The sequence below is a fragment of the Hirundo rustica genome, chromosome 5 (genome assembly GCF_015227805.2).
Source record: "Hirundo rustica isolate bHirRus1 chromosome 5, bHirRus1.pri.v3, whole genome shotgun sequence".
In the NCBI taxonomy this organism is placed as follows: Eukaryota; Metazoa; Chordata; class Aves; order Passeriformes; family Hirundinidae; genus Hirundo; species Hirundo rustica.
In genome coordinates, this window is record NC_053454.1 from 15401045 (window position 1) to 15426587 (window position 25543).

The window sequence follows — 25543 nt, forward strand, 5'->3', positions numbered from 1 at the left end:
ATACACAGGTTCTGTCTCTGGCATCTCTTGGGAATGCTGGACTGAAAAGATGGGGTTTCCTCCCAGTCTGTGGATGCCTCTGCTGTGGGTGTGGCTTCACTAGTGTGTGGTAATATAAAATAGACTTTGTCTAACTGGAGGCCCCTGGGGCTGGTGTGGGGCTGGAGTTCTGCTCTGTGGGAGAAGCCAAGGTAGCTGGGCTTGTCAAGCCTTTGAATGTTGGGAGGATCCCCAGTTACCTGCAAGGAGTCCAGTAAAAAAGATAAAATTGGGCTCTTTGTCATGTATGATGAGAGGATAAAAAAAATCAGTGGGTATAAATTGAAACTCAGGCCAGAAGGTGAACAAGGCAGTGGAACAGGATAAAAACTGCTGGAACTGGTTGCCTGGTTCTGTCCTAGGAGTTTTTAAGACAGGACTAGGTGTGAACTACTAACAGCTGGCTGCTTTTGAACAGGGTGTACAAGCATGGACCTTCCTGATGTCCTTTTATGCTGGACTTACCCTGTGATCCTTTCAGGCCAGAACCCTCAGCAGCAACTGGCACTGAACTTCCAGCCCCTCTGGACACATTGCCTGCCCAAGTCCCTTTAAAGGGAAGGGGTTTTCTGTGTAATACAAAATTTGATGTGTTCTTGTAAAATTACCTTTCCAGGAGGTGGCTGCATAATTGCAGCGTGGGACAATTAGATGTGTGCTGTCTCTCAAAGTTCACTATTACTGAGAATTCAATGTCTTTGAAATCAGAAAATCCATATAGCATCTCTTCCCACGGGCACACGATTCCAGGTGCATTGGCTCCAGTGCTTGTAAGATTCCTGTGTCCTGCCTGACTCCTTACTGATCCTTGTGCTTTGGTGGGACTACACAGAAGTCAACTTCACTTCCTCTCCCCTGGGAAGTTTGATTCTCCTTTTGGCTTTCTTGCCCCACAGAATCCACATGCATGTAACAGTTGATATACAACAGTTGATATTTAGAAGATATAAAGATCTTCTAAATAGCTCAAACCATGATGAATGTTTGTTCTTTTAATCACGTTCTGCACTTTTAATCATGTCTAATGCTTCAGTGACTCACCCTCATGGGATCTTGTGACACCAGAATTCGTAACAATCTTTGTGACACTAGAATTCATAACAATCTCTTATTTCAGGTACTGGATTGCACCTGCAAACCAACAAACCCCTGTAAAGAGGAAGTGCATCTTCAGTTTTGTAAGGTAAATCCTTAAAACCTTTGTTTTATAAAATACAGTGTCTTCCAAGGAAGTTTCCTTCTGGAAAATTAATTCTTATCAAGTAAAGGACAGACAACTCATCATGAATTAAGAAACCTCTACTCTAGCTACTGAATGTATGACTCCAGAAAAGAGAAGTATATTATATGCTTTTATTCTAACACTTTTGTTATAACTCTATTAATAATAAAGTTTTGATGAATGAAGTACATGAACCTTGCTAAGATCATTTAAGCATGGAATGTCTACAATGTAGTCAGCTACAACCATTTACTACTTCTTCGAGTAGAGATAAAATTTTGATTTTACATTGAATTTCCAAAGTACACGGAAGAAAATGAAATAGGAAGAGCATTTACATCCATTTTAATTGGTGGCAGGCATAAATTCATAAAACAAATTGGGAAGAAAGACCATTTAGCAGAAACCTCAAAAAGTGCAGATACAGATTTGTTGAATGACAATCTTTCATGAGATTCTCCAGCAGGCTTGGTCTCTCTTTTAGACATTAGGGTCATTAAACACTGTCACACAGAAGTCCTCAAGGTAAGTGAAGATGAAAGCACACTGCAGAAACAAACTGGTGCTTCCATACATTTCAATCCGTTGGTGAAGGAGATCTCCTCAGATAATTTACCTTTGTACTGCTTTGCTTCGAGGTAGTCGTTCTCCACCTGTTACAGATTGGTTTGAATTATTACCATAAATCTTTACATGGTGACCTATGCCACAAATTACATAATATATTAACTTTCGTGCACAAAAATAAAATTGGGAAACCATAGTTAAATTTAAAGAACATAGAAAAATCACAATACTATTAAAGGGGAACATCCGATTCTGATATAAATTTGTACTGCAAGAATTTCATGATGGTCAGATGTGAAACTTCATATTTAGAAAAGAAAAAGTACATCAAACTGAATAATGCTAGTAGTATATAAAGCCAAATCACACAAGATCATTTCAAGATCAATGTAATAAATGCTTATTATTTAGCAGAAAAAGAAATCAGGAACAATGTACAAAATAATAGTGCAAGAACAGCTGCAATCTATTTGTTCTCATCAGTTTTGAGATTTTGGTTAAAAACTTTACAGCTGGCGAGAGATGCTGCTGAAAAACTCAGATTCCACTCAGTGGGCTGATTAAGGCACATCTTTATGGACTTCAAATGTTCATTTTCTGTGTTCATGTCTATTGAATTCTGCGGCTCCGAGACTTTCACTTGTAGCGTGCTGTGAGAAAAGAAGTGGGGGTAGGAGAGGGAAAAAATGAGAAAAAGTTTAGTATACTTTCCTCTTGCTCTGCAAACAAGCTGATAAGAGGCAAGATGAGGTGGTGGCAGGGCCTGTATTCTGTTGGGGATTTTTGTTGTTTGAGTGCACTATGTTCTTGAAACACTGAGATTAGAACCTGACTGTGCTGTGCTGTAAAATAGATTGGGCCTGTCTGTGTGGGGATGGCTGAGGCCCTGTCCATTGGCAGCGCCTGTCCCAGGTCAGTCTCCTGTTCCTGCTATTCCTTTGCAGGAGGTGCAGTAGCAGCTGGCCTTGCTTAAATCACCTCCAGCTGACTACCGTAAAGCCACCGAGCAGGAACTGTGCAAGAGTTTGGGGCTTGTTTTTATTGCTGACAATATTAATTCAGTGCAGCCATGGAAGGACTTGCATGTAGACAGTATTTTGTTTTGAATCCAGGCGAAATAGTAATACAAGAACTCTGTGGTGGTCACTAAGCAGACTACGACATGGATTGTCGGACGTGTGGATTGAACCATCAAACAGCTTGGGTTGGAAGACAACTTTAAAGGTCATCTACCCCAACCCCCCTGCAATGAGCAGGGACAACTTCAACTAGATCAGGCTGCTCAGAGCCCCATCCATCCCAATCCTGAATGTTTCCAGGGATAGAAAATCCAGCATCTGTCTCGACAACCTCCTTCAGTGTTTCACCATCCTCATCATCAAAAATGTCTTTCTTAATATATAAAGCACTTTAAGATACAAAACACACTCAGAAGATAATTTCAATCTTAATTTCAAACCTCTTCATCCCTTTTATTTTGCTGTCTACCTCCTGCAGTGATTTATTCCCCGTGTGCAATACATTGCTTCTTACTATCCTTTTCAAAGTTTTTGAGAACTTCAAGAATGATACAAAGTTGAAAATATTTCTGAGGTACTAAAAATAATGTTCTAAGCACTGTAATTAAGGGTAGGAGGTAATCACCTTGATAAAACCTAGCCAAACACAGTTTCCTATCAAAGGGGTATTTAAGCAGCAAAAATGGCTTTTACTTGCTGCATCTGAGGAAAGCAGGTTCATCACAGAACTCAGGTGCACATTCTGAAGGATTGAATGTGCTGCAGTGTAGCGCTCACATGCATGAACAGAGTAGCTGAGGTCAGTCAGTGTAGGACAATCCCCTAAAACATTGGCTTGTGTTACTCAAATACCAATAACTGACTTTGATTAAAACATTTCCTGTGTCACAGCAAAAGGGAGAGCTTAGGCAACAGCTAAAATGACAATTCACTGTTGTTTGTCACATAAAGAGTTTTAATTCTTTCACATTTTATATAAGCTCTCCTCATCTGTGCGCCTTTTTGACACGGCTGTGAAACAGAAATTTCTCATTTACTAACACTAGATCCCAACCCTCCAAACTGGTGCACTGCATTTCCTTGTGTCATTATTCAGCCTCTATCTTCTGCCTTGTTTTTGCCTTGTCCTCTTTCCCTCTGGTTGCTCTGATCTTTTCCTTCCTGTGGGAAAAGGAAGGCAGGTGTAGATGATGGACAGGACTTCTCTCAGCAAGATTACTTTCATTAGTTTACAACCTCTTCAGAGCTGGATCTTTGCCCTCAGAAAGTCAAAATCTTTGCTTATGACTATGGGTTTAAGTGCATATGGGAGATGATGTTAAGGGTGACTTCTGCAGCTTTTCTCACCCCTACTGTTTTTGTGCTTTTCAGGCATGGCCAGGTAGCAAAACATAACTTTTAACAAATACCCAACACCTAAATGGAGGATAGGGTAGGAATATTTTGGTTTGGTCTTTCTAAGGGTTGGGGTGGCTTTGGGTTTTGGTTTTTTTGGTGGTGGTGGTTGCTATCTGAAAGGAAGATAAATGCCTTGGGAATCAAGAAATTGCAAACTATGAAGTAGCATATACCTGCAAAGTGCTGTAAACCCCAGCATTTCTACTGTTTGTAAAGCAGTAGACAAAGCAGTAGATAAACTGTGTTGATCGCTGGGCAAGTGCCAGACAGAAAAAGCCAAAGGTTCAGGCTCTTTGTATGGCTTGGCACGTTCTTTCTGTAGATCAACCAGGAATTGGACCGAGCTGGTAAGGGGCCATTTTCCAAACTGCACTGCTGGTGCTAACAGTGTATGCTAGGACTTGGTGTGACCATCATTCCTTCTCATTTGCTTGGACTACAAATGAAAATGCTGAGTGCTCTTATAGTACAAAACAGCCCTTTCCAAGGACTCAGCTCTGTCAGGGACTGTTCTACTCAGCATCTTTTAGGTTTGTACAGGTTTCTGTACAAGGTGCAGTAGGCTGGACTGAATTTGCAAAACTAGAACTGGAGTGTGTTGATAATTGTCATGTGGTGATCTATTTACCTCTCAGAGAAGAACTCTATGAAACTCAAGACTTTGATTTTTAAATGAATGCAAAAAAATAGGAACAGAAAAATGTTAATTTTTTTCCCCCAATTCCTTGGTACGGGTAACATCAACACAAAAAGTTTAAGTATTTTAGAATTTTTTTCCTTGATAAAGTGGTAAATAATATGCTTAGAGATACACTTTAATATATTTGTTAACCAGGAAGAATCTAGTCTTTCGTCTTGCTTTTCATTCTTTTACCTGTAGTGATTTTCCAGCTGTCGATGTAACAAGGTTGTTTTTTTTTTTTTTTTTTTTTAAATGGTGTATTTAAATATTTTTAAATCAGAGAATGTAATTAAATGGATAAAGTTAAACAGAAGCAGTTGAATTTTTCCAGTCAAATCCATCAATAGATTCTACTCTAAATTTTATTCCACTCTACTTGCACAAGCTCCACAGTGTTAAGCATTCTAGCTAAGGAAGACGTTGCACAGAGCAACTGTCCTGTCAGGAATTCCGATTACAGCCTGATGGACCCCGAAGCTGTGCAGCCTATTTCAGGAGAGCCTGGAAGAACATCCCCACTTTACAGCCCCCTGCAGCTCTGCACTACCAGCACTCACACCTGAAAGAAGATGGAGCTCCCTTCAATTTCCTACACAACAGCCATATATTGACCTTACATAATGGTCTCTAAAAAGGTTAGAATTTCCAATCCTGATGCCATGTGTTTACCATTCCAGCAATTATAATCTGTTTTGTTTTTATTCTCTTGGGTCTGACTCAGTTAATCAGCTTTTGTGCATGTGATTTGTGGAAGTCAGCTACAGGTGCTTCTGTGACATGGAGCATAAAGTCCATGACATATCCAATAGCTCTATTTTCACTAGGGAATTTGAAGACAGGACAACAGTGCTAAAATTTCAGAGAAAAAGATGAAAACCATCTTCATTTTTTTCACAACTGGTATGAAAAAATAGTGAGATTTCTTGAAAATTCAGTATTTTTTCTTAATCTTTATTACACTACCATTTCTTAGCCCTTTTCTCTAAATATTCTTGAAGTGCTGGTAACGTATTTACTGCTTAATTGAAAAAAAAATTTATTTCACCATGTATAATAACTGATCCATAAAATTGTTGTCCCTTCTTAAAGTAAAGAGCAAAAAAAGGGATATGGAAACGTGACTGTACTTTTTGATCTGAAACAAGAGCAATCTGAAAAAATGCCTTGGGGAGCCAAACTCAGCAGGTGCTCTGCCACACCTCTGTGCAAGGGGCCTGTTCAGTCTCAGAGAGATTTGACTCTTCCCCAGAGGCACGAGGAGCACAGAGGGGTGGCAGGCGTGGCACTGAGGACATGGGCACAGCACGCTGTGCATGGTGACAGGACACACTGCTGGGGCAGTGCAAGCTGGGAACGCCCTCACCTGCTCTGGGCTTTCTTTGGAAGCTGCTGCACGCCAAACCAGTGGGTCTGTGAGGACCAGTCAGTGAGGACTTCAGGATGGTTTTGTGTGTGTTGTAACCCTCAGTTGCCCTATCACCATCACTGAATCACCTCTGAATTTACCATCTTTCAACAGTGCTGCAGAAAGGATGGGTTGCCTGCATTTTTCTAACAAATCACCCTGGTGTTATTCCAGCTCATCTTAGCAGCCAGATCAGAGTAACACTGATGGACTCTCTGGTCTCCTTGGCTAAGCAGAGAACCCTGTGTGTAGTTAAGTTTCCAGACCTCCTGAGGCCTAAAGGGATCATCTCTCCCCAAAAATTTTCCTCCCATCATTAAATAAAAAGGAATAAATACAAAGGTTTGAATTCCTACTTCTACTGAAGTAAGAAATAAGTGGCCTCCCCATGCTCCTAAGTGCTAAAGAAAACCTTGTTCTTTTCCACACTTCCTGTTAAAACTGCCTGAATACAACTATCTTTTTGGGTTTTTTTGTTTTGTTTTGTTTAATTCACATTTCTTTCTTTAGTTTTACACAAATCATCATTATACTACTAGAAATACTGACTTTTAATAGCAGGATAGGAGAGCAAGACCAGAAAAGTTGAGGCTGCCAAGCAGAAAAGGAAAATAATGTTCTTTGAACTGCTTATTTTCTCTGCAGTTTGGAGCCACATTCTTCTGGAAAAACAGGATATTTGAAACCTGTTGTTGTATGAAAATGATAAAGTTTAAAAAATCTGGCTAGCTCAAGTCCATATATTTGCTGAGTTAACCTGTCACAATATGTTGAAAAAAAAAGTAGGGAAAATAAAAAGTTGGAACGGGCAAAAATGTCTCATTTGTTAGGTCAGTCCTCAACATTTCCCATCAGAGATTGTCATCAGCACTGTGTGCTCGTGTGCTGAAAAGAGCTACGAATGATCACTCTAGGGCTATGTTTCTCAAAGTCTTCTGCAACACCTACAGGTAAAAACATCTCCTTCCCCACTATGTGGGAGCAAGGTCAAACTGGCCCTTCCCCTCCTGTCTGACAGAAGTTCTGCAACCTGCACTTGTTAAACACTACCAGCAGTGACTGCAGACTGGTAGCTTGGAAAGCAGAAGAGCATCTGTGACACACAGCACTGACTGGAGGCTTTTACAGAAAGGTTTCAAAAACAATGAAACAGTAAAACTTAAGCAGAATTAAAAAGAAAAAAAAAGTTCTCTGTACAAATTCCACTCAAACAATTTCTCAAAAAAGGAATTAGTGGAGAACACAAGGTTAAAATCTACAATTACTACAGTAGCCTCAGTATGATTTCCAACAGAGACTGATTTGTTAATGTAATATATATCAAAAAGACAGTACACCAAGCATGCACAGTCTGACTGATTGTCTCTAAAATTTAAACTCATTTTTTCCACAATGCCAAAACCCAGCAGCAAAGAAATCTACAAAGAAAATTTTTAATGTCTCATTTCCATTTGCCAACCGGACTCTCATTGTAATACGAAATGACAGATTTCAACGGTGTGGATGGAATCTCATTTAGGAATCAGAGAGAGAAAGAAATGCCTTGGAAATCAGTCAAAGCAAGATGGGGAGAAAGGTTCAGGGTTCATTCTTAAAAGTTAGATATAAGAGTTGGGTTTAACACAGCTGGAGTGCTAAGACAAATAAAACAGTACAGAATACCAAGAGAGGAGGTGAACTGAAAAGAGACAAAAAGACAGGGTGAGAAGTCAGAACCATAATCCCAGACTGAAATTATGGTGGAAAGTTTATTCTGCTCTTCAGACTAACTCTGAGTTGTTTTCTTGGTTTGAGGGAAAAAAAAAAAAAAGGAAATATGAGTGAAATACATAGAAATTATCTGAGAAAGACAGCTAGAAGACACAACTGGTAGCTTTTTTCTGAATCTATATATTGAGATACCCAAACAATGTTCAAGCTTTAAGTTTAACTTGCACAGAGACAAAATTATGTAGCAGCACTAATCATTAGTACTTCATGTTCAAAGGCCACAGCACAGCAGTAACAATGAACAGCAGGTGGTTACGTACACAGGTAAACATTCGGCAAGTGGAATGGAGTGCAACAGTTTCAGAGTGCAGTTAGTAAAATAACATAACTTTCTCCCCAAACCCAGTCAGCCCCAGAAAATTACACACAACAGATCATAGGCAATATAAAAGGTCTAAATTACAATTTCATTGAAGAATTTGAGAACTAAAACTCTTTTTTTAAAAAAATAAATTAATCAGGCTTGCACAGCCATGGAAGTACAGGGCTCCATTCTAATGGCTCCCCAATATACAGGGCAGACTGGAATGTATGTTGACAAGTTTAAATAGCAACAACATTCCTCACCCCTTTGTAAGTTTTCATTATTTAAAGCAGCCTGACTGAGAAAATTATGTAGAACAGTGATCTTTTTGACAAGAATCACCATGTTTTATAGTATTACAGACTCTTTAGCAGTCCACAGAAGGCACAGGGTTCTTCAAGAACAAGGAAGTAGAATATTAATGTAAGCTGTCACTGAAGTGGGCATGAAGCAGCCATAAAATTTTAGAGCGTAATTTACTAGTGATGATAGTACATAACCTGTTAAAGAAAAAAAAAAGTCCTATGATCTCAAATTGTTCATAATATACTGTCTCAAAAGATCTTGGGAACAAAAAGCAGCTAAGACTGTAACAGGTGAAAGGCAGCATCATTAATTTGACAATGAACATAAATTAATTCCTGGCTTCTAGGCACCACCATGAAACAAGCCTTCCTCTGATCATCAGTTCCCTGAAAGAAAACTAATTCCTAGTTACTACTAGAAGTTAGCAGCATGCAAACAAATAAAACCCCTAAACACCTGTTGTGTGAGCACTGGTATCTGACTTACAAACATACTATAACACAAAAAAAACCTTTGCTATTTTTTCCTACCTAATCATAACAAGAGTGGTTTTAAACAAGGCACAATAAGGTGAAGGTTGGAGGTTCAGAACAATGTGTGCTGCTGGTTCGGGCTGTTCTGGGGAAGCACAATGCCTCCATCTCCATGCTGTGATGAATGCAGCTATGGAAGTCCTGTCATCTGAGCTCCAATCTTTAATCCATAATAGTCTTTTGACATTATAAATGCAATTATGTTACAGAGAGAGATCATCACAGAAATACGATGAGACAGTCCCTGGGTGGTTTAAAACCCACCAGGCTTCTGAATTAAGGAAGGTCAAACAGCAATTTGCAAATAAGTGATTTCCTTTTCTGAGCTTTCTACTACTTAAATGTAATTTAAAACCAGCTGTAAGTAGTAAACTGATAAATAGGAAATGTCAGCAACAAATATGGTACACAAGAGAATTCATTCAAACACACATCTCAGGAACTTTAAACTAGAAAGACAGGTAACAATCACCAAATTTTAAGAATTGATACCTCAAATATAGCTCTTAAATATTCACTTGCATTGTAAATAAATGTCTTAAATTTTAAAAATAAACTGTTGCTATTGAATGTTTTGAAAACTATGCTAAGTGCCACAATGAAAAACACTGAAGCCTAACTTTAAGTCATTTCCCCCCCCCCCCTTAAAATTTACCCTTATTCAAAATTAAAGACTTTACACATAGGAAAGAGAGCATAATTCAAGTGAGAATAAGAATTTATTTTTAAAGAAAAGTATTTTAAGTCATTATTACAGCTTCTAGACAAGATTTTTTAAGCTAGGTTTCCATTTCACATACAGGGAAATAATCCACTGTTTGGACCAACATTTCAATAGTCTGAAATAAGACAGCTTTGAGGACAGGCCTATGTCAGTAAAATATCAAGTATAATATCTGTATTTCTGAAATCCACAACTTAGATAACAGGAACCTGTGACAAGATCCATCTGAAGACTGACATCCCTGAACATCCTAATTTTCATGTATGCATGTATTTTAATATGAAATGTGAAAGTCTCATCATTCTGATACCTAGCAGAATTTAGAGATATTCCACTCTGAGATACAAAATGAAAACAAAGAGTAATAATACCTACATAAGACCTGCTCGGAAAAACTTGATTGTAGTTGCATTACTCACTGATAGCTTGACAAATGATATAAAACATTCCAAACCAAGCAGAAACTCAGACTTACACTTTTAAAAGTATTTTAAGTCCTAACTTAATTTTAAGGCCATTTCTACTGGTAAGAATGAAGTAAGAAAAGTAGGTCTAAAGTTGATCTTAAGTGAAGAGCGAGCTGTGGTCAACTTAAGATACCTGCCCCCCTTACAGATCAACCATCATAAAAGACAGAAGCAGATTCCTCTTATGGATGCCCAGAAGTGGGGGCAAAAAGGAGGATGTGGCAGTAAGTGGAAGATGGAGAGTAGGTGAGTGGCACAGCCACTGAAAGGAAGTGTGAAACTCCTGCCTAAATTTAATTTAGTAATTAGTGGTAAGGAATCAGTAAAGCTGAAAGCAGACATAAGTCAGGTGAGTTTCTGCTGTTGAAAAGACAAATCAAAAGGTAAAATCCAGTCAGATAGATGAAATCAAAGAAAAGGATATAGAAAAGGGCGCATTGCTTCCATAAATCATGAAGCTTCTTACTAAAAGTTTACATCCTCTTGACACAGCAAAAGATACCATTATTTGTACTCCAGAGACACTGAAGAATAATCTAAACAGCCTTTACTGATGTCTGGAACAGGAGAGGAATCGGCATCAGAAAATGGTTCCCTTTTAGTCATTAAAAAAATGTAAGAAACAAAACTTGCTTGACCTGTCCCACAAGAACAGAATGTGCAATTTGCCATGAATATGGCAGCAGAAACTGGAACCTCTCTAGAGTTACAAAGCATCCAGAGCTGTTGGCCCAAAAGCATGACGATAGGAAGATGAAATCTGTTTAAATATTTTGACCTTGGAAAAGACTTATCTTTACACTGTAGGAAAAAAATTACATTACCTGGTCTTCGATACAAAAAAAAAAAAAAAAAAAAAAAAAAAAAAAAAAAAAAAAAAGAGGATTAAAAATCTGGTATGGATTTTTACAAAATACTTTCCATAGCTGGGTTTGAAGAAATCTGTGACAAAAGCTGACATTTTGCTCATGGTATTAAAAATCCCTTGGGAGGTGTATGGACCAGCCAAAGTACACAATAAGAAACATACAGTAAAAAATCAAAATGGGAATAAAACTGGACTGCACTCATCTTGTGCAGAATATCCTTTGGCACTCACAAACATACAGATTGGGATAAAAAGGAAATCTGACGCATGATCTGAGAATCAGAGTTTGGTACTAAAGGAGAGCAAAGTATGAAGACAGGATGCAGAGAAACATGGATAGCCACAGTGTAATGGCCTGGCTGGTCTGAACTGTGGCTCAGACGAGGGTCTGAATAAACAAAAAGAGTAACAGCAACGCTGTGAAATGAACAACAGCTCAGCAGGACCCCGGTGCTGCACAGGGCAGGACAGGCACTTCTGGGGCAAAGGCACAGACAGCTCACGGAGCACAGATGAAGCACAGGTCAATGCTGCACTGGTGCAACACTACAAATAAGGGGCATGAGACACAAAAAGCAGCAGGACAGCCAACACAGGAAGAGACAGCTGATGGCAAAGGTGCAATTTTCACTACAGTCGCAGAGCTGATGTGCAATGCCTTGACATCCCAGTTGGGCTCATCACCCTCCTTGAAAAAGTGTGCACACCTTTCTACAAAAAGGTACAAATTGCAGGGAAAACACAGATCTTCTGATTTATTAAATGACTAATTAACAAAAACGGCTCATGAAAAATCACACACTGAGAATATAAAGTGAGCATTTAGATGAGAAAACAAGTCAGTCTGCTGAAAGCTAGCAATCCAACAACGGGAAAAAAGAAATAACTGATGGAGGAGATATGAAAACTGGTTTTCATAGATGGTTTTAAGACAATACCTGATGCATTGAAAGGAGACGATGGAGAGAGATGTGTCTCAAGAACAGCATTATTTCAACCAATCAAAACAGCATTATTTCAACCTAACCTGGTTAGAACTGTGGCGTATTACTCACTTACAATAAATTCAATCTTTTATTTGACTAGCAATGAAATAAGATTTACTTTTCCAGCTTTTTATAAAGCACTATTAAAAAAAAAAAAAAAAAAAACCAAAAAAAACCAACACACCTGTTAGCAACAAAGTAAAACATTTCAAATAACTTCCCAACTGGCATCTCAATTGAGATTCTATTTGTAGTTGTTCAAAGAAGTGATTTTCACTTAAAATCATACCTTAGAAAGGTTCACAGGTAGCACATATCCCTATACAAATACATTCAGGTACAGGTCTATGGATCACACATTTCTCTATAATTGTATTTGGTGAAACCCATAATTCTGATTTCCAAACATTTTCCTCTGATTTCTTTCAAAATACCTGATAAAACCTTTAAAAAACTATGAAGTAAAGATGGGTAATGAGGACTCCAGAAACTCTTTATCCAGATCACACACCCAAACCCACCATCATACTTGACATGACATTGAACACAGGAAGCATGACACTGCCACCTAGTGCAAACCCGCCAAGCTGTGATGCCACGGTGGGGTGTGCATGGTAATACGGGCAAAACGCTGCTCTTAAAATATTAGGCTTCTCATATACAGCAATTTCCTTTCAGATACATCCACTTAATTAGTTCTTGATCACTGTAAAAGCATCTGTCTTAATTAGAACTTGAAGGCTGTCAACAGCTTTCAGAAACACACAGGGCTCTCAGTGATACCCAAGATTCAAGGACGTTTTAGAGAGTCTTTTCAATGTTGACCACAGGAAACATTGGAGAGAAAAAGGCTTTTGATAAGGAATACTATCCTTAAATATGGCTAGAATACTATTTGTATTAAATTAATATCCAGTTACCAAGTAACAAAAACATTTCTATTAGTCTCAAAGGTTGTTTAAACAATATCTTCAAGGCACAGCAGTGCAATAATAGCAAAATTAAAGGACACTGCAAGCAAAAGGATGAACAGTGAATGAACATGGCATTATACTTGGCTTGAAAATCTGAAAAATATTTCAAACCATCAAGGGTCAGACTGAAACTATCCTTTGATGAGTGGAAGATGAACTAGGAAAGGAAAACCTACCCAACAATACATGCAAACAGCAACCCAGTCATCTTACACCATTTTGAATTTCGCCCCTTGATTCTGGAACCAGAACCTGCACTTTTTGAATGTAATTAACTGAAGATTTATTTATAAATAAAGTATAAAACACTTTACAAAGATGTGGTGAAAGTAAAAAAGCAGCACTAGTTTTAGCATATAGACAGTAGAGAAATTCAAACTAAGACACAGTACACAGGACTCCTATGATTTAAAGCATCTCTCTTGATCTATTTTTAACACCAAAATGTGGAACTGTCTCAGCAAAATTAACGTGCTCCGGTCATGGTCAGACTACATAAATACTTAATTTGCTGGTCACATCTTCACAGGCTCTGCTGCTTGACTTCCCTCCTTTTCTATCTAACAGCAACAGAAGCTCTGCTTTAAGGCCATAAACTCTCAACAGGAGAGGGTTTTAAAAAGGATATGTACTTGTCAGATTTTCAAAAGCTCTGGGCAGGCCTTGGAAAACTGCTATTTTCTCTTCTACAAAAAGGCTTACAAAGAAAGACAGAAGATTGTCTATTTAGTATTACTAGTTCCCTAAAGAAAGCTGAAAAATCTAACCATTTCCTCAGGACTGAGAACAAACAGGAAAACATGACTATGAGTGTCTTGGGTTTTGCAGAGGTAAAATTAAAAACAGACAGCAAAACAACACTGAATAAAATTATGAAAAAAAGCTTAGGCGTATATAAATCCTACACAAAAGCTTAATGATCATGGCACTAAACTACAGAAAACTACATATACTAGCAAGTAAAGAAATTTGAAGACTTCAGAGCCAAGTTCTTTCAAAAATTCAAAGAAGCAAGAGGAAAAATCCTTAGCTCAGAACCCTCAAAAGAAGATGAGTAACAGCATACTCTAGAGCAATATGCAAATAACTGCAGTTTAAAACTAAACAGCACCCAAAACCAGCACACCGCACACTAGATCACGTGATGTGAGAAAAACAAAAGGAAAGACGAGTATGTAATTTGGCAAGTAGAATTCCAGAGTGTAAAACAAAATGAAGCATTAGACTGTGGCATGGGAAATGCTGTTGCTGCACCACGGGGAATGAGGCAGAGACCATTAAGTTTATTAAATGAGTAAGGATTTATTACACATGTATAGTCAACTATATATCAAGTGTACCTTTCTGCTTTTACACTTCTGCATTAAAAATGGCCCACTTACTGAGAACAGTCATTCATTTCATATTCTTCTAATATTTCTATTAATGCTCTTATTTCAGTTTATGCCTGCCTGTGAAAAGGTAACTTCTTGTCTGGCAACTACAGGTATGAAAATTTCTATCTGCTTACTCTGCATCACAGATGAAACTTATTTTAGAGCCAAGTAACACTGATGAAAAGTCTTTGTGAAACGAGCCTTCTTAAAATTAACAGATTTATTGACTGTCACACTTTGTCTCCTCTGCATTTTTCCTAACCTAATATTTTAAATTTGTCGCCCATTAGGGGTGCAGAATCTGATTCTTCACGAAAGCTGAACGACTTGCTAAAACCAATCCTGTTTGTCAGTAGGCCATTCACAGTAATAGGGCAGTGATTCCCATTTGTAGCTTTATTATTACTGGATTGCACTACCATGAGACAAATAAGCAGCAATACTGGAATACTAAAGCCATACTAACACAGATGCGTTAAAAAAAAAAAAAATCACAACACTTTCCCTTCCAATTTTTAGCAAACTTATAGTAATGGAAATTAAGTTTAAGAAAATGTTTTTCTGTAATATTAATAAAGATGTTATTTTATGTGCAAAATGAATAGACCAATTAGACTCACAACACCAAAGTTTTCATAGTTACACTTCTTCACTCTTGCAGCCAACTTTGAAATTACCACAAAAATTAGAGAATTCTCTTTTCAAGTACTGCACTAACTTGATTTCATTAAGGTAGAATTTAAAAAACACATTCAAACACAATAAAAAATTAAAATTATAAAGTCATACTCTCTGCTGACAAATCCAACAGATCTGTTCTAAACCTCCAGACTACTTGAAGAAAAGCCAGAATGCAAGGACAAAATTAAAAAGTTCAGTTAGATGAAAATAGCCTAACTTTAAGTGATAGAAACTGATTTTTGAAAGCTTTTGTATACAAATTCCCATCCTGATACAAAGGGCAAGTGCACCAGTCTGTGATTTCAGCTCTGCCTGCTTCTGGAGAAGGTTCACAGTCTCCTTTCCATCTGTATGAAGACGACACCCCCTGAAGCAGATTTTTAAAATATTCAGTACCTTGTAAGATTGTAAAATGGAATATTTTACATGTCCCAGTTTTATCATTGGATTAACAGTTTTTTGTATTTTAGCTTGGCTTTCTTGAAACCTTCTGCCCAAGTCCAAAGCATGTGAACTTCTCTCGTGAAAACAAATGCTTTCCTCAAAACATGCTTACGTAATTTTCTTTGCACAATGGAGAATAATAGTGTTTCAGTGTTGCTAAAGAAATTAAAATTGCCAGAAGATGAATTTAGAGTGAAAGGGAACTGGCCCTCAACACATCAAATGCATTGTGGAAGCAATAGTTCAGAAGCAGCAACATCAAATCGACCCATGTATCTACCAGCCACCTTATCTTGAATAGAACAGGCAATGAGAAAAAACAATTAAGTCTTTTCTGTTGCTGCAATGAGTGCATGGCTAATTCTGGTTGCTGGACACTACCTTGAGCTGTGAGAGTTCAATTGTTTATTCCTGCTTGCACATGCTATTGAAAATCAAGTGTACATAAAAATTTGGTAAGAACATTCTGCCCACCCACCACAATGTTTCACAATAAAACAGCATCACAACATCCCCCTCTTTGAAGAACATTTGGTAAGACCCCAACATTCACAAAAGTTGAAGAAAAACTTCAAATACTGACCATAAATGTGTCTATAGCAACATTTCAAGCATGACAAGAACAATGATATAGTTCATGATACCACATAAACAAAAATACAATCCAAAGAACATATGAACAAAACATGATGTTTTCATGTGCATTAAACTTCCAGATGCAGGAATTATGTTTGAAGTCACATGCATGCACAGCTAGAAGTCATGTTGCTTCTTTTTAGGGAGTAGCTATATTAGACTAAAAATGTTTGTATGATTTCCTTGGCTGGTGCAGAGAGTACACAATATTGAATCAACACAGCAAAACAAGACATCTTTCCAAATATCAGACAATCCTCTGATAGTGCAACAGTACCCCTAAGAAAGATCTGGGGTTACAAGGGTGGAGACAATTCCAGAATCATCATTCTTTGTCTTTTAACATTTCCTTTATCAATGAACTTCCTATCACAGCCTTTCTAAAGACAATGACTGATATGAGAAATCATGAGTAAAAGGGAAAATAACAAAAAACTGTAAATGAAGTAATGTAAAATATCAAAATAGTTATCAGATTTCCTGAAGATCCAAAACTAAAGGATGAAAGTTATCAGGTAGATAAAATTGAGTCCCAATTAAAACTAACATGAGACCATATCACAGTAATAGGTCTTGCATTACCATAGAAACAAAACATTTACAGATAAATATAACTGGAATGTAACATTTTCTCAAAAGAGTTATGAGAGAGCTCTTTCTTCATTTGCAAGATAAAAATGGATATGTGCCCTAACCTTTCCTTTTCTAGTTCTTTATTTATTTTTTACAGCAATTTTGTGTCAAAGTTTGAACTTCTTAAAAACAAGTTATTTATGTTGAGCTTGGCCCCAGATCAATGAAATAAAATACAAAAGGGTAGTCTATAGATAAAAAAAGCTGTACTTTGGAAAAAGCAGAGTAACACTGAATGAGCTTAATATGAAGAATTCTATATATCACATGAAGTACAAAAGAAATACAGCATACATGAGTCATTATATTGTTTATATTACAACTTAAATTAACCTTTCCATTTATTATCAGAGATCCTTTTCTACAAGATAGAATACAAAGGAGGACCTAAGATTTTGTTCTGATATTTTGAATAAAGTTTTTTTTTATTTGGGCAGTATATCAGATTAACTAATACAATATCGTTTCTACAAAGGCAGTCATTTAAATCACATTGCAGGAGTTGTGTTTTACTTGGTGAGGATTTCACACCTTAGTAATTTCGTTGAAATGAGTTGAGACTTCTGTTTAAGGAGATCTCTTCACCCAACAGAAGAAATAATTACACAAATGTGCCATCTTTCTAAGCAATATGATGGCCTTCTGAGATCACAGTTCTATTACAATGTATTTATAAATACCTATCTTTAAAAAATGATTTAATTTCACACTAGCCTAAAAAGATTCCAAGCCAAAGTATTTAGCATAGTAACGGTATATTGTACTTGTCAAAAATAATTTTGCATTTTAAATTGTTGTGTAAGGATTCAATGTGCAAAACCCTTAGAGTCAGCAGATTTCATCTGGCATGGAAAGGATACTAAAATGGGTCTCTGACTGAATAATTTTTAGAAGTACAAAAAGCCATCTTTAACTGTAAAATTACAAAACTATTAGAGATTTGTAACAGAAATAATTCAATGAGAATTTTTTAAAACCAGCTGTATGTTAATGCACTGAATTTATGCTTCATTTTATAGCTTACCCCTCCTCACACTATAAGAAACTACACAATGGAATGCAATTCTGTTCCTTTTGAAGTCAATAGCCTGTTGTGACTGACTTCAGAAAGTCAGAACTTGACTTCTTGTCTGTCTGAACTATATTGGTTAGCTTATCAGAGCTGAAAGAATGGTGCAAAACATTTTACACATTTTAAAATTGCGCTTTCTGAATTATTCTGATGTTATGCAATGTTTAATAAATGACTTTTCTGAAATTAAAATGAGTAACATGCAATAAAAAAAGTGCTTAGTTGTTTGACTTCTCTCATTCTTTAGGATTTCAATTTTAAGATGAAGCGGGGAACAGGAACTTACCTACTTGGTACTTTGGGTAATAAGGTGCCATTTGTCCACTACTGCATGATTGTCTCTTATGCCTTTTTCTTAAATTTGTATCAGTGGTCTCCCATTGTGGACTTTTTCTTTTGTTTATTCTAGTAAGACCTTCAGAACTACTAGCAGGATTATCATCCTGGTTTACACCCCTACTTAATTTTCTGCCATGAAACTGGCCATCCAGCTTTTCAGTCACTTTAGAAGAATTAGATCCTTTAGATGTTTCCACTTCATTTTCTTGTTTCTTTAATGTATTTTGTTTAGTAGAATGGGATCTTAAAAGAGGATGTCTTTTTTCTTCCATATAGGCCTGAGTGCTTCTACTGTCAACAGCTTCAGGAGAAAAAATGACATTATTTAACTTAAATGAATTGTGCTGCTCAATATGGTTGATTTTTCTCAGAAATATCCTACAGTCTTTAAAGGTTTTGGCCTTCCAAGTATTTTGAAACAGTTTATCTTGGCTTTGCTCTTTTCTAACATTTTGCTGGCAACGAATTTTTCCATTTGCCTCTGAATGTGACTTAAGTATATTTGTTAAACCAGGATGTGGGTTAAAGTCAGAAGATCCCATCATCTGTTGAACAAATGCACCTCTGGCTTCATTTTCAGTTGGCAAGAGGCTATTCTGAGACTCTACCAAAGTCTGAGTGGGCTGGTTTTCTACTTTATTTTTCTCCTGGAGCTTGGGTGTTTCATCACTGGTTTCCTCACTTGTACTTTTAAACAACTGGCTTTGGCAAAATAACTGCAGGTTTTTCTTTTTTGATTTCCAGCCTCCTGGAGGCTGATTATAGAGCTTTTTTGTCTGTCCCCACCTATCATGCTGCAACTTCTTAAATTCATTTCTTCTTAATCTGGCTAAAGTGAAATTACTTTTCATGCTCAAAACTGGAGACCTCACCATGTTATGTAATATTTGCAATTTCCCTGCTGGTTTTGAAGGGGAGGATAGTGCAAACTTTTTAAAGTGCTTTCTGAAAGGGCAAGTACTAGGATCAGATTGTTTAGTTTCCACCTTTATATCTCTAGTACTAACTACTTCTAAGGGATTGCGAGCATTTGCCTTTCTCACGAGAGAGAGAGACTGTGTTTCTGTAGTTTGCATAAACCAGGTGCAGAGTTCATTCATATTACACTTTTTCTGGAAAAGCATTTTTATAGGTGATGTTTCAAGTTCTACAAGGCAGGAATCTAAAGGGTCTGACATTTCAGTATTACAGTCTTGCTCAATGGGATCCCTTTTTTCACATACACATTTGTCCAACTCACTTCCCCCCACTCTCAACCAGGTATTAGTCATCTGTTCAAATCTATTGTTTAGTTCTTCCAACAAGGTGTCACTTGAAGTGGAAGTAGGCCACCACCTGAGAGAGGGATTTGATGAAAAAATGGGATCCAATGATACTTCATTAATGGGCCCGAATTCACCATCCTTAAGATCCTTTATAGCATGTCCTGAACTTCTCAGCTCTGAGGTATCTTTGGATGCTGTGCTCTGATTTGATTTTGCAAGTTTTTCCTTTCGTTCTTTAGCTTTTTTCAAATGGAGTTTGTAAGATTTATGTAGTAAGGCACTTCTACAAGTAAATGCACTAGAAGATGCTAATGAATGCAAAAAATGCAGTGAAGGTTTTCTGTCTCTAGCAGAGTGTCTCGAAGGAATTTCACGTTTTCTTGACACTGTTGTAGTAACATCGTGTGATCCATCCTCTCTAGAATCTTTCTGCATGCTCTTTGCTTGACCCATATTATTGCACAGTGGGTTTTTTCTTTCCTGTGGTATGTTTTTTTCTAACACATTCTGCTGTAGTAAAGGAGGCAAACCATTGCTGATGCTCACTTTTCTTTCCTGAGGTGAAAGTCTACTAACAGTCACTGATATGCCAGAAATTTTTACTTTTGCTGGTCTGCCAGGTTTTCGAACGGTGGTTAATGGTTTTTTCATCTGCCGTATGACATTGCTGCAAGGATGTGGTGATGCCAGATTACTCTTGATAGGCCTGACATAGTCATAACCAGAGACTTCATTTTCAGTGGAAGGATTCTGGAAGGCTTTTACCATTTCAGTCAAAGCATTTCCAGCTTCTGCATTGTGTCTTGTTCTGCTGGGATCATTGGCAAAATTAGAATCAATGTGTTGTGTGGGCAGAATGCTCATGAGATTTAGATTACCTTCAGAAACATGTCTCTTAGTTCTTCTTGACCTTCCAAAAACAACTGTCACGGTAATATTTTTGTTGCTGCTAACTTCTTCCACTGCTGCTGCATCAGACTTGACACTTTTACCACCACAGCTAAGTTCAGGCCTAGGTTTTGTGCTTCCACTCACGTCTACTTTTGGTTTAGGAGGCCGTCCAATAGGTCTCTTAACCTGCTTAACTACTTGAGGACCTATTTTCTTTGGTCTACCAGGTTTTCTTTTGAAAACTGATTCACTGCTACTGCTTGATTTCTCCACAACTTCATCATTTTTTCTTGAGTCATTTATGTTAATTTGACCAACTGGACAAGAGCTTGTAACTGCTTCCGCATAAACATAGCTTGACCCCTCCTTAGTATCATTTTCACTGCAATCACAACCCTTGACACAGACTGCATGAGAAAGGTCACCTGTGGCCTGTTTATCTAACAAAGTGTTTGTGTGCCCCTGAAACAAAGAAAGATCTGTGCTTCCCTTAGAAGATGCAGCTGCAGATGTCAAAGTGTATTTGATGCCTTCATGACTGTTAACTTCTGAGACAAACATAAGCTTAATAGGACTAGAGTAGTTTAAGGGAGATGAGATCTCCCCGGCTTCAGATGATACATGCAAGTCCCCATCACTGGACGTTGAACTGCTAGAATTAAAGGTCAGAGATTTCAAAAGGTCGTCATTAATTTCTTGATCTATAACAGTTTCTTGCGTGTTTGATGCAACACAAATTGCTTTGATTTTACTGCTGCTTGGCACATGTGAATGTGGAAGGAAACTCTGTCCTGTGCATCCCATTTCATTCAGAGTGAAAGGTAAGCCCCTTCTAGGAGCTGGGTTTATAACCTGTTCATAAGCATTATCTTTTAATTTTTGGCTTATTTTGTAACTATCCAACAATGAGTTGCTAGTCTTTCTGGCTAAGTTTATTGTGTCTTCTAAACGCTCCACAACAACTTGCAGATTTGTGTCTCTCACAATTTTGCTTATATTTATGTCACTGCATCTTTCAGCATGAACATTTTTATTTATTTTCATTTTTTCCAAACTTTTCAAAGACTTTTTTGTACTGGATGACTTTCTAAACATGATATTGTTTGTTACATACACAGAGTACCACCCAGGAGGCACAATGTTACGTTTAGTTCTACCCAAGATCTCATTACTCTCACCCTTCAGAGGAATCTGACCAGTCTCTTTTAAGGTTGTGCAATCTCCTTGTGTATTTGGGAGTTTTGCCTGGCTAGCTGCAATAGCGCTGTTTTCTGAAAGAACTAAAAAACTGGAGCTGGTCTGAAAATTAGTAAGAGGTAGTTTGAAAGACTCTGTTTGGTGTACTGGAAAGCACATTGGTTTGGTTTGGCAATTCACACATGGATTACTTTCAAGATCTTGCAAAGTCTCATCTTCTATCACAGTAAAACTATGTCTTTTATTTGGATGTATTTTACCAATTTTTTTTGTAGATTTCTTTGCATTTTTCTCAGAAATTGACTTTTTTCTTACAATAGTTTCATCGAGGCTTGCAAGTTCCCTCTTGATTTGCAAAGACTGTCGCCGAATGACTGGTGAATCAGGAGAATTATACGTTGCAAACAGAGTTTCCTGACGTTTGCGAAATCTTGTCTGGATGATTTTATTTTCCACTTGTTTATCATGTTGGTGAAGTAATTCCATAAAGCTGTAATCACTTGCCTTAGCATTATGCAAAAGAGAAGTTATGAAGTCTCCTAATTTGACATCATTTTCTGGTGCCCTGTCACTGCTAGAAAGTTTTACAAGATTTGTTGCTAGATCTGTAGTGTCTATTGATTTCAACTTCTCATTAATGCGGTCCATTAAATCTTGAAAAATGGCAGAATGTTCACCTTTCTCAGCATTCATATAACCATCACTGCTTTCTTGGTCTGCTGATACCAGTGTTCCATCTGAACAATCAATCTCTTTTCCTTTGCATGTTTTACCCTCATACTCAAATTCTCCCTTGCTTCCTTCAGCTGGCAAGAGGGATGGAGGCTGGTTGATGGATATTTCAAGCTTGCTATTGTCTAAAGTTGGAAAATCCATAACCATTCCTTCTGACAATTCAAACTCTTTACTGTGCACAGGTGAGAGCGGAGGCGGCGATGGGCTGCGGGATCTGTTTGAATTTTTAATGCTGTTTAAGAGGTCACAGTCCTTAGCTGAATATGTACATGCTGCTGCTTTCACAGAATGCCTGTTACAATTTTGCAATTGGTCAGCAAAATACTTAGGAGAACTACAAGCTTTGTTCACCATTGTCTTAATACATCCAATTGCTACAGCTTGGCATGACAAAGAATGGAAATCTTTAATACAAACAGACAGAGGTGGTAAACAAGTGTTTGGCCTTTGATTTTGTAAACAGCACCTTTTTGTCAGCATGTGTCCATTGCAACTGCAAAATGGAATGTGAACATCCTCTTCAGTAAGGGAAGTGGGAGTTTCAGAGTGGACAAAATGTGTTTGCTTGCAATTGCAAACTATAGGAACATTTTCATCCTGTATTAGGAATTTTAACATAGCCAAAGTCTGTTGCCAGTGATATGAACAAAAAGACTCCAAAACTTTGTTTAATGTTGATTTTCCTTTTTCCAAATTAGCTGTTTCCTCTGAATTTGCATCAGCTGTTGAGCTTGAACTGAAAATGAAAACAAATCAAAACAAAATATAAATTACAGCAAAACACCACATCTAATGTTTGTTATAACGGTTAAAGGCAAGCCTAAAAACCTGACATTTACAAAATAGTTATGTTCTATTTGCAGTATTCAATTATACTTGCAAGTGTCAGTCACTAGCAATGATGTGCATCTTATCAGTGATAGCACTAATCTACCATTAAGAAAAATTATCATGAAGACATTAGAGGCAAAAAGAATAATTTGAAATACAGCTTCTTGAACCTAACTGTAATTACAACGTTAACTTTCTGATATTTCAAACTAACTTAACTATTACTGAAAGAAAATGTCACCAAGAACCCAGCAGGCCTCGTATTACCCCAATTTCACTAACTAGAGCACAGAGAAGGTAATTGACTAAGGTTCAAGACTGTGGCAGAGGAAAGAACGGATCCATCTCTCCTGAATCCCACTCTTAGATATTTAAATACTCAAGTGTATTGAGTGCTATTCAGGATACATTTAAAGGTATTTCTAAAGACATTTTTATTTTTATATTTATTTTTGAAGAACATTTAACAAGCTAACAGAAAGTGGAAAAAAATAGCCTAGTGCTCTTTGCAGGTAAGATATTTCCTTTCAGTTAAAAAAAAAAAAAAAATTGCAGTGGTGCATCACAAGCTCTTCATTGCAATATATTAAACACACATGTGTGCACACAGAGATTCCTTAAACACAAAGAGGTAATCACTACTGGAATAAGTAACTTCCAAGATAAAAGTTAATATCCTTTAAACAGGGTAGGCCTATATCTAAAGATTGCTGAGCAGTTGTTCTCCAATGTATTAACTAAAAAAAAAAAAAAAAAACAAACCCCAAAAAACTTATAAAATACTACTTTAACTATTTAATCAATTTCTTATAAATTATTAAAACTAATGTCACTACTTACCTAATCAATCATTTTTACTGAAAAGCTGAAAATTTTCCATGGTAGAAATTAATACAGGCATTTCTTCAATTAAATGCAAAATCCTTATGCTGAATAGCAACTACCAACAGATAGTTAACACCTAGTTCAAATGTTCTATTGAAACCAATTGCATGAGCAGAAAATGTTGGAAGAATTCTGTTTTAGAAAAGTATGTACAGTTTAAACATATCACCAAACTCTGAACATGACACTAACTTTTTTTCCCTACTATTATCCCCTGTAATTTTTTTTGTATTTAAGCCTATACTTCAAATTTTTTTCATTTTGATTTGTTTTACAACTGTACTAATCAATGAACAAACATCTTTAAAATTTAATGTGCTGTATTTAAATATAGTTGCCTATAGTTTTCCTTCTCCTGTAACATTCAGTATGAAATGGTATACTCAAAATCAGGCACCTAGATGATACTAACTTATAAAGGCATCAGATAATTGTGATGGTATTAGCTGAAGTTGCGATTATATTTAATCTGAAACAATTAAGTCTTAAAAAGAAAAAGAAACCTCTTTGCACTTTGCACTTGCAATCTAAAGTAAAACCCATGATTCAAAGGAATGTCAGTGTCAGGATTTGATTCTTTTTGAAATGCCATTACTGAGAAAAGCCTGACTGTTCCTCCAACGAATTCAAGAAGGTATCAAGATCACTACACTTGTAAAAAGAAAGCTTATTCTAATAATACAATTCCGGACAAAAGGTAATTGCCCTCCCCACCACCATGACTTTATTATTTTGAAAGGATTAAAAAAACCCAAAAACAACCAAAAAACCCCATGCCACTAGGCCTTCATCTTCCATATTCTGTTTGTAAATTATAGTGAATTTGTTAAGTGCTAATTTGCTAAAAAGATAGCTTTAGCAAAATCTTTTTTCAGACTCAATTTCTAAAGAGGTACCTAGACTTGCAAGGTGTGTCTATAGTTTCACTGGAGAACTTTAACTATAGAGGGCCTGTATCCATAACTGCTATTTAAAGTCTGTTCACTGGCGGAAGAAGCTTCTGGAGCCCTACAACCTTCTCAAAGTGAGCAACCAAATCATCCACAGGCCTCAAAACTGTTTGGAATTTGCTATGTGGAGATCAACTTGTTGTATAAAGCAATATTCTGATTATCACAGACATAATGGACATTCTTCTAAAACAATTTCTTTCCTGATTATCCACCCTTGTGTGACATCTATAATCTGCTTCCCCGTAACATGAGTTAGTTTCTAAAGCTGACAGACAACTTTCATCTATTCTACTGCAATAGTCCCACAGTCCAAATGATCTTCCCAGTTTGTAAAAACACAT

The 25543-nt window shown here is 37.0% G+C and overlaps 1 protein-coding gene across 6 annotated transcripts in view; it reads right to left on the reverse strand.

The window, feature by feature from the left end:
- Positions 1 to 1380: 1380 nt before the first annotated feature.
- Positions 1381 to 25543, reverse strand: part of LCORL (ligand dependent nuclear receptor corepressor like) — an 82592-nt gene continuing 58429 nt past the window's right edge. For 2 of the 6 annotated variants that reach the window (XM_040064372.2, XM_058420641.1), the window contains exons 7-8: positions 18397 to 23269; positions 1578 to 1914 (exon numbers count right to left, since the gene is read on the reverse strand). In XM_040064372.2, the coding sequence (XP_039920306.1) occupies positions 1768 to 1914; positions 18397 to 23269 (5020 nt within the window). In that variant the 3' untranslated portion in view covers positions 1578 to 1767. Of the gene's footprint in view, positions 2479 to 18392; positions 23270 to 25543 lie in introns of all 6 variants that reach the window. The other 4 variants (XM_040064374.2, XM_040064373.2, XM_040064376.2 and 1 more) reach the window with 4 other exon arrangements.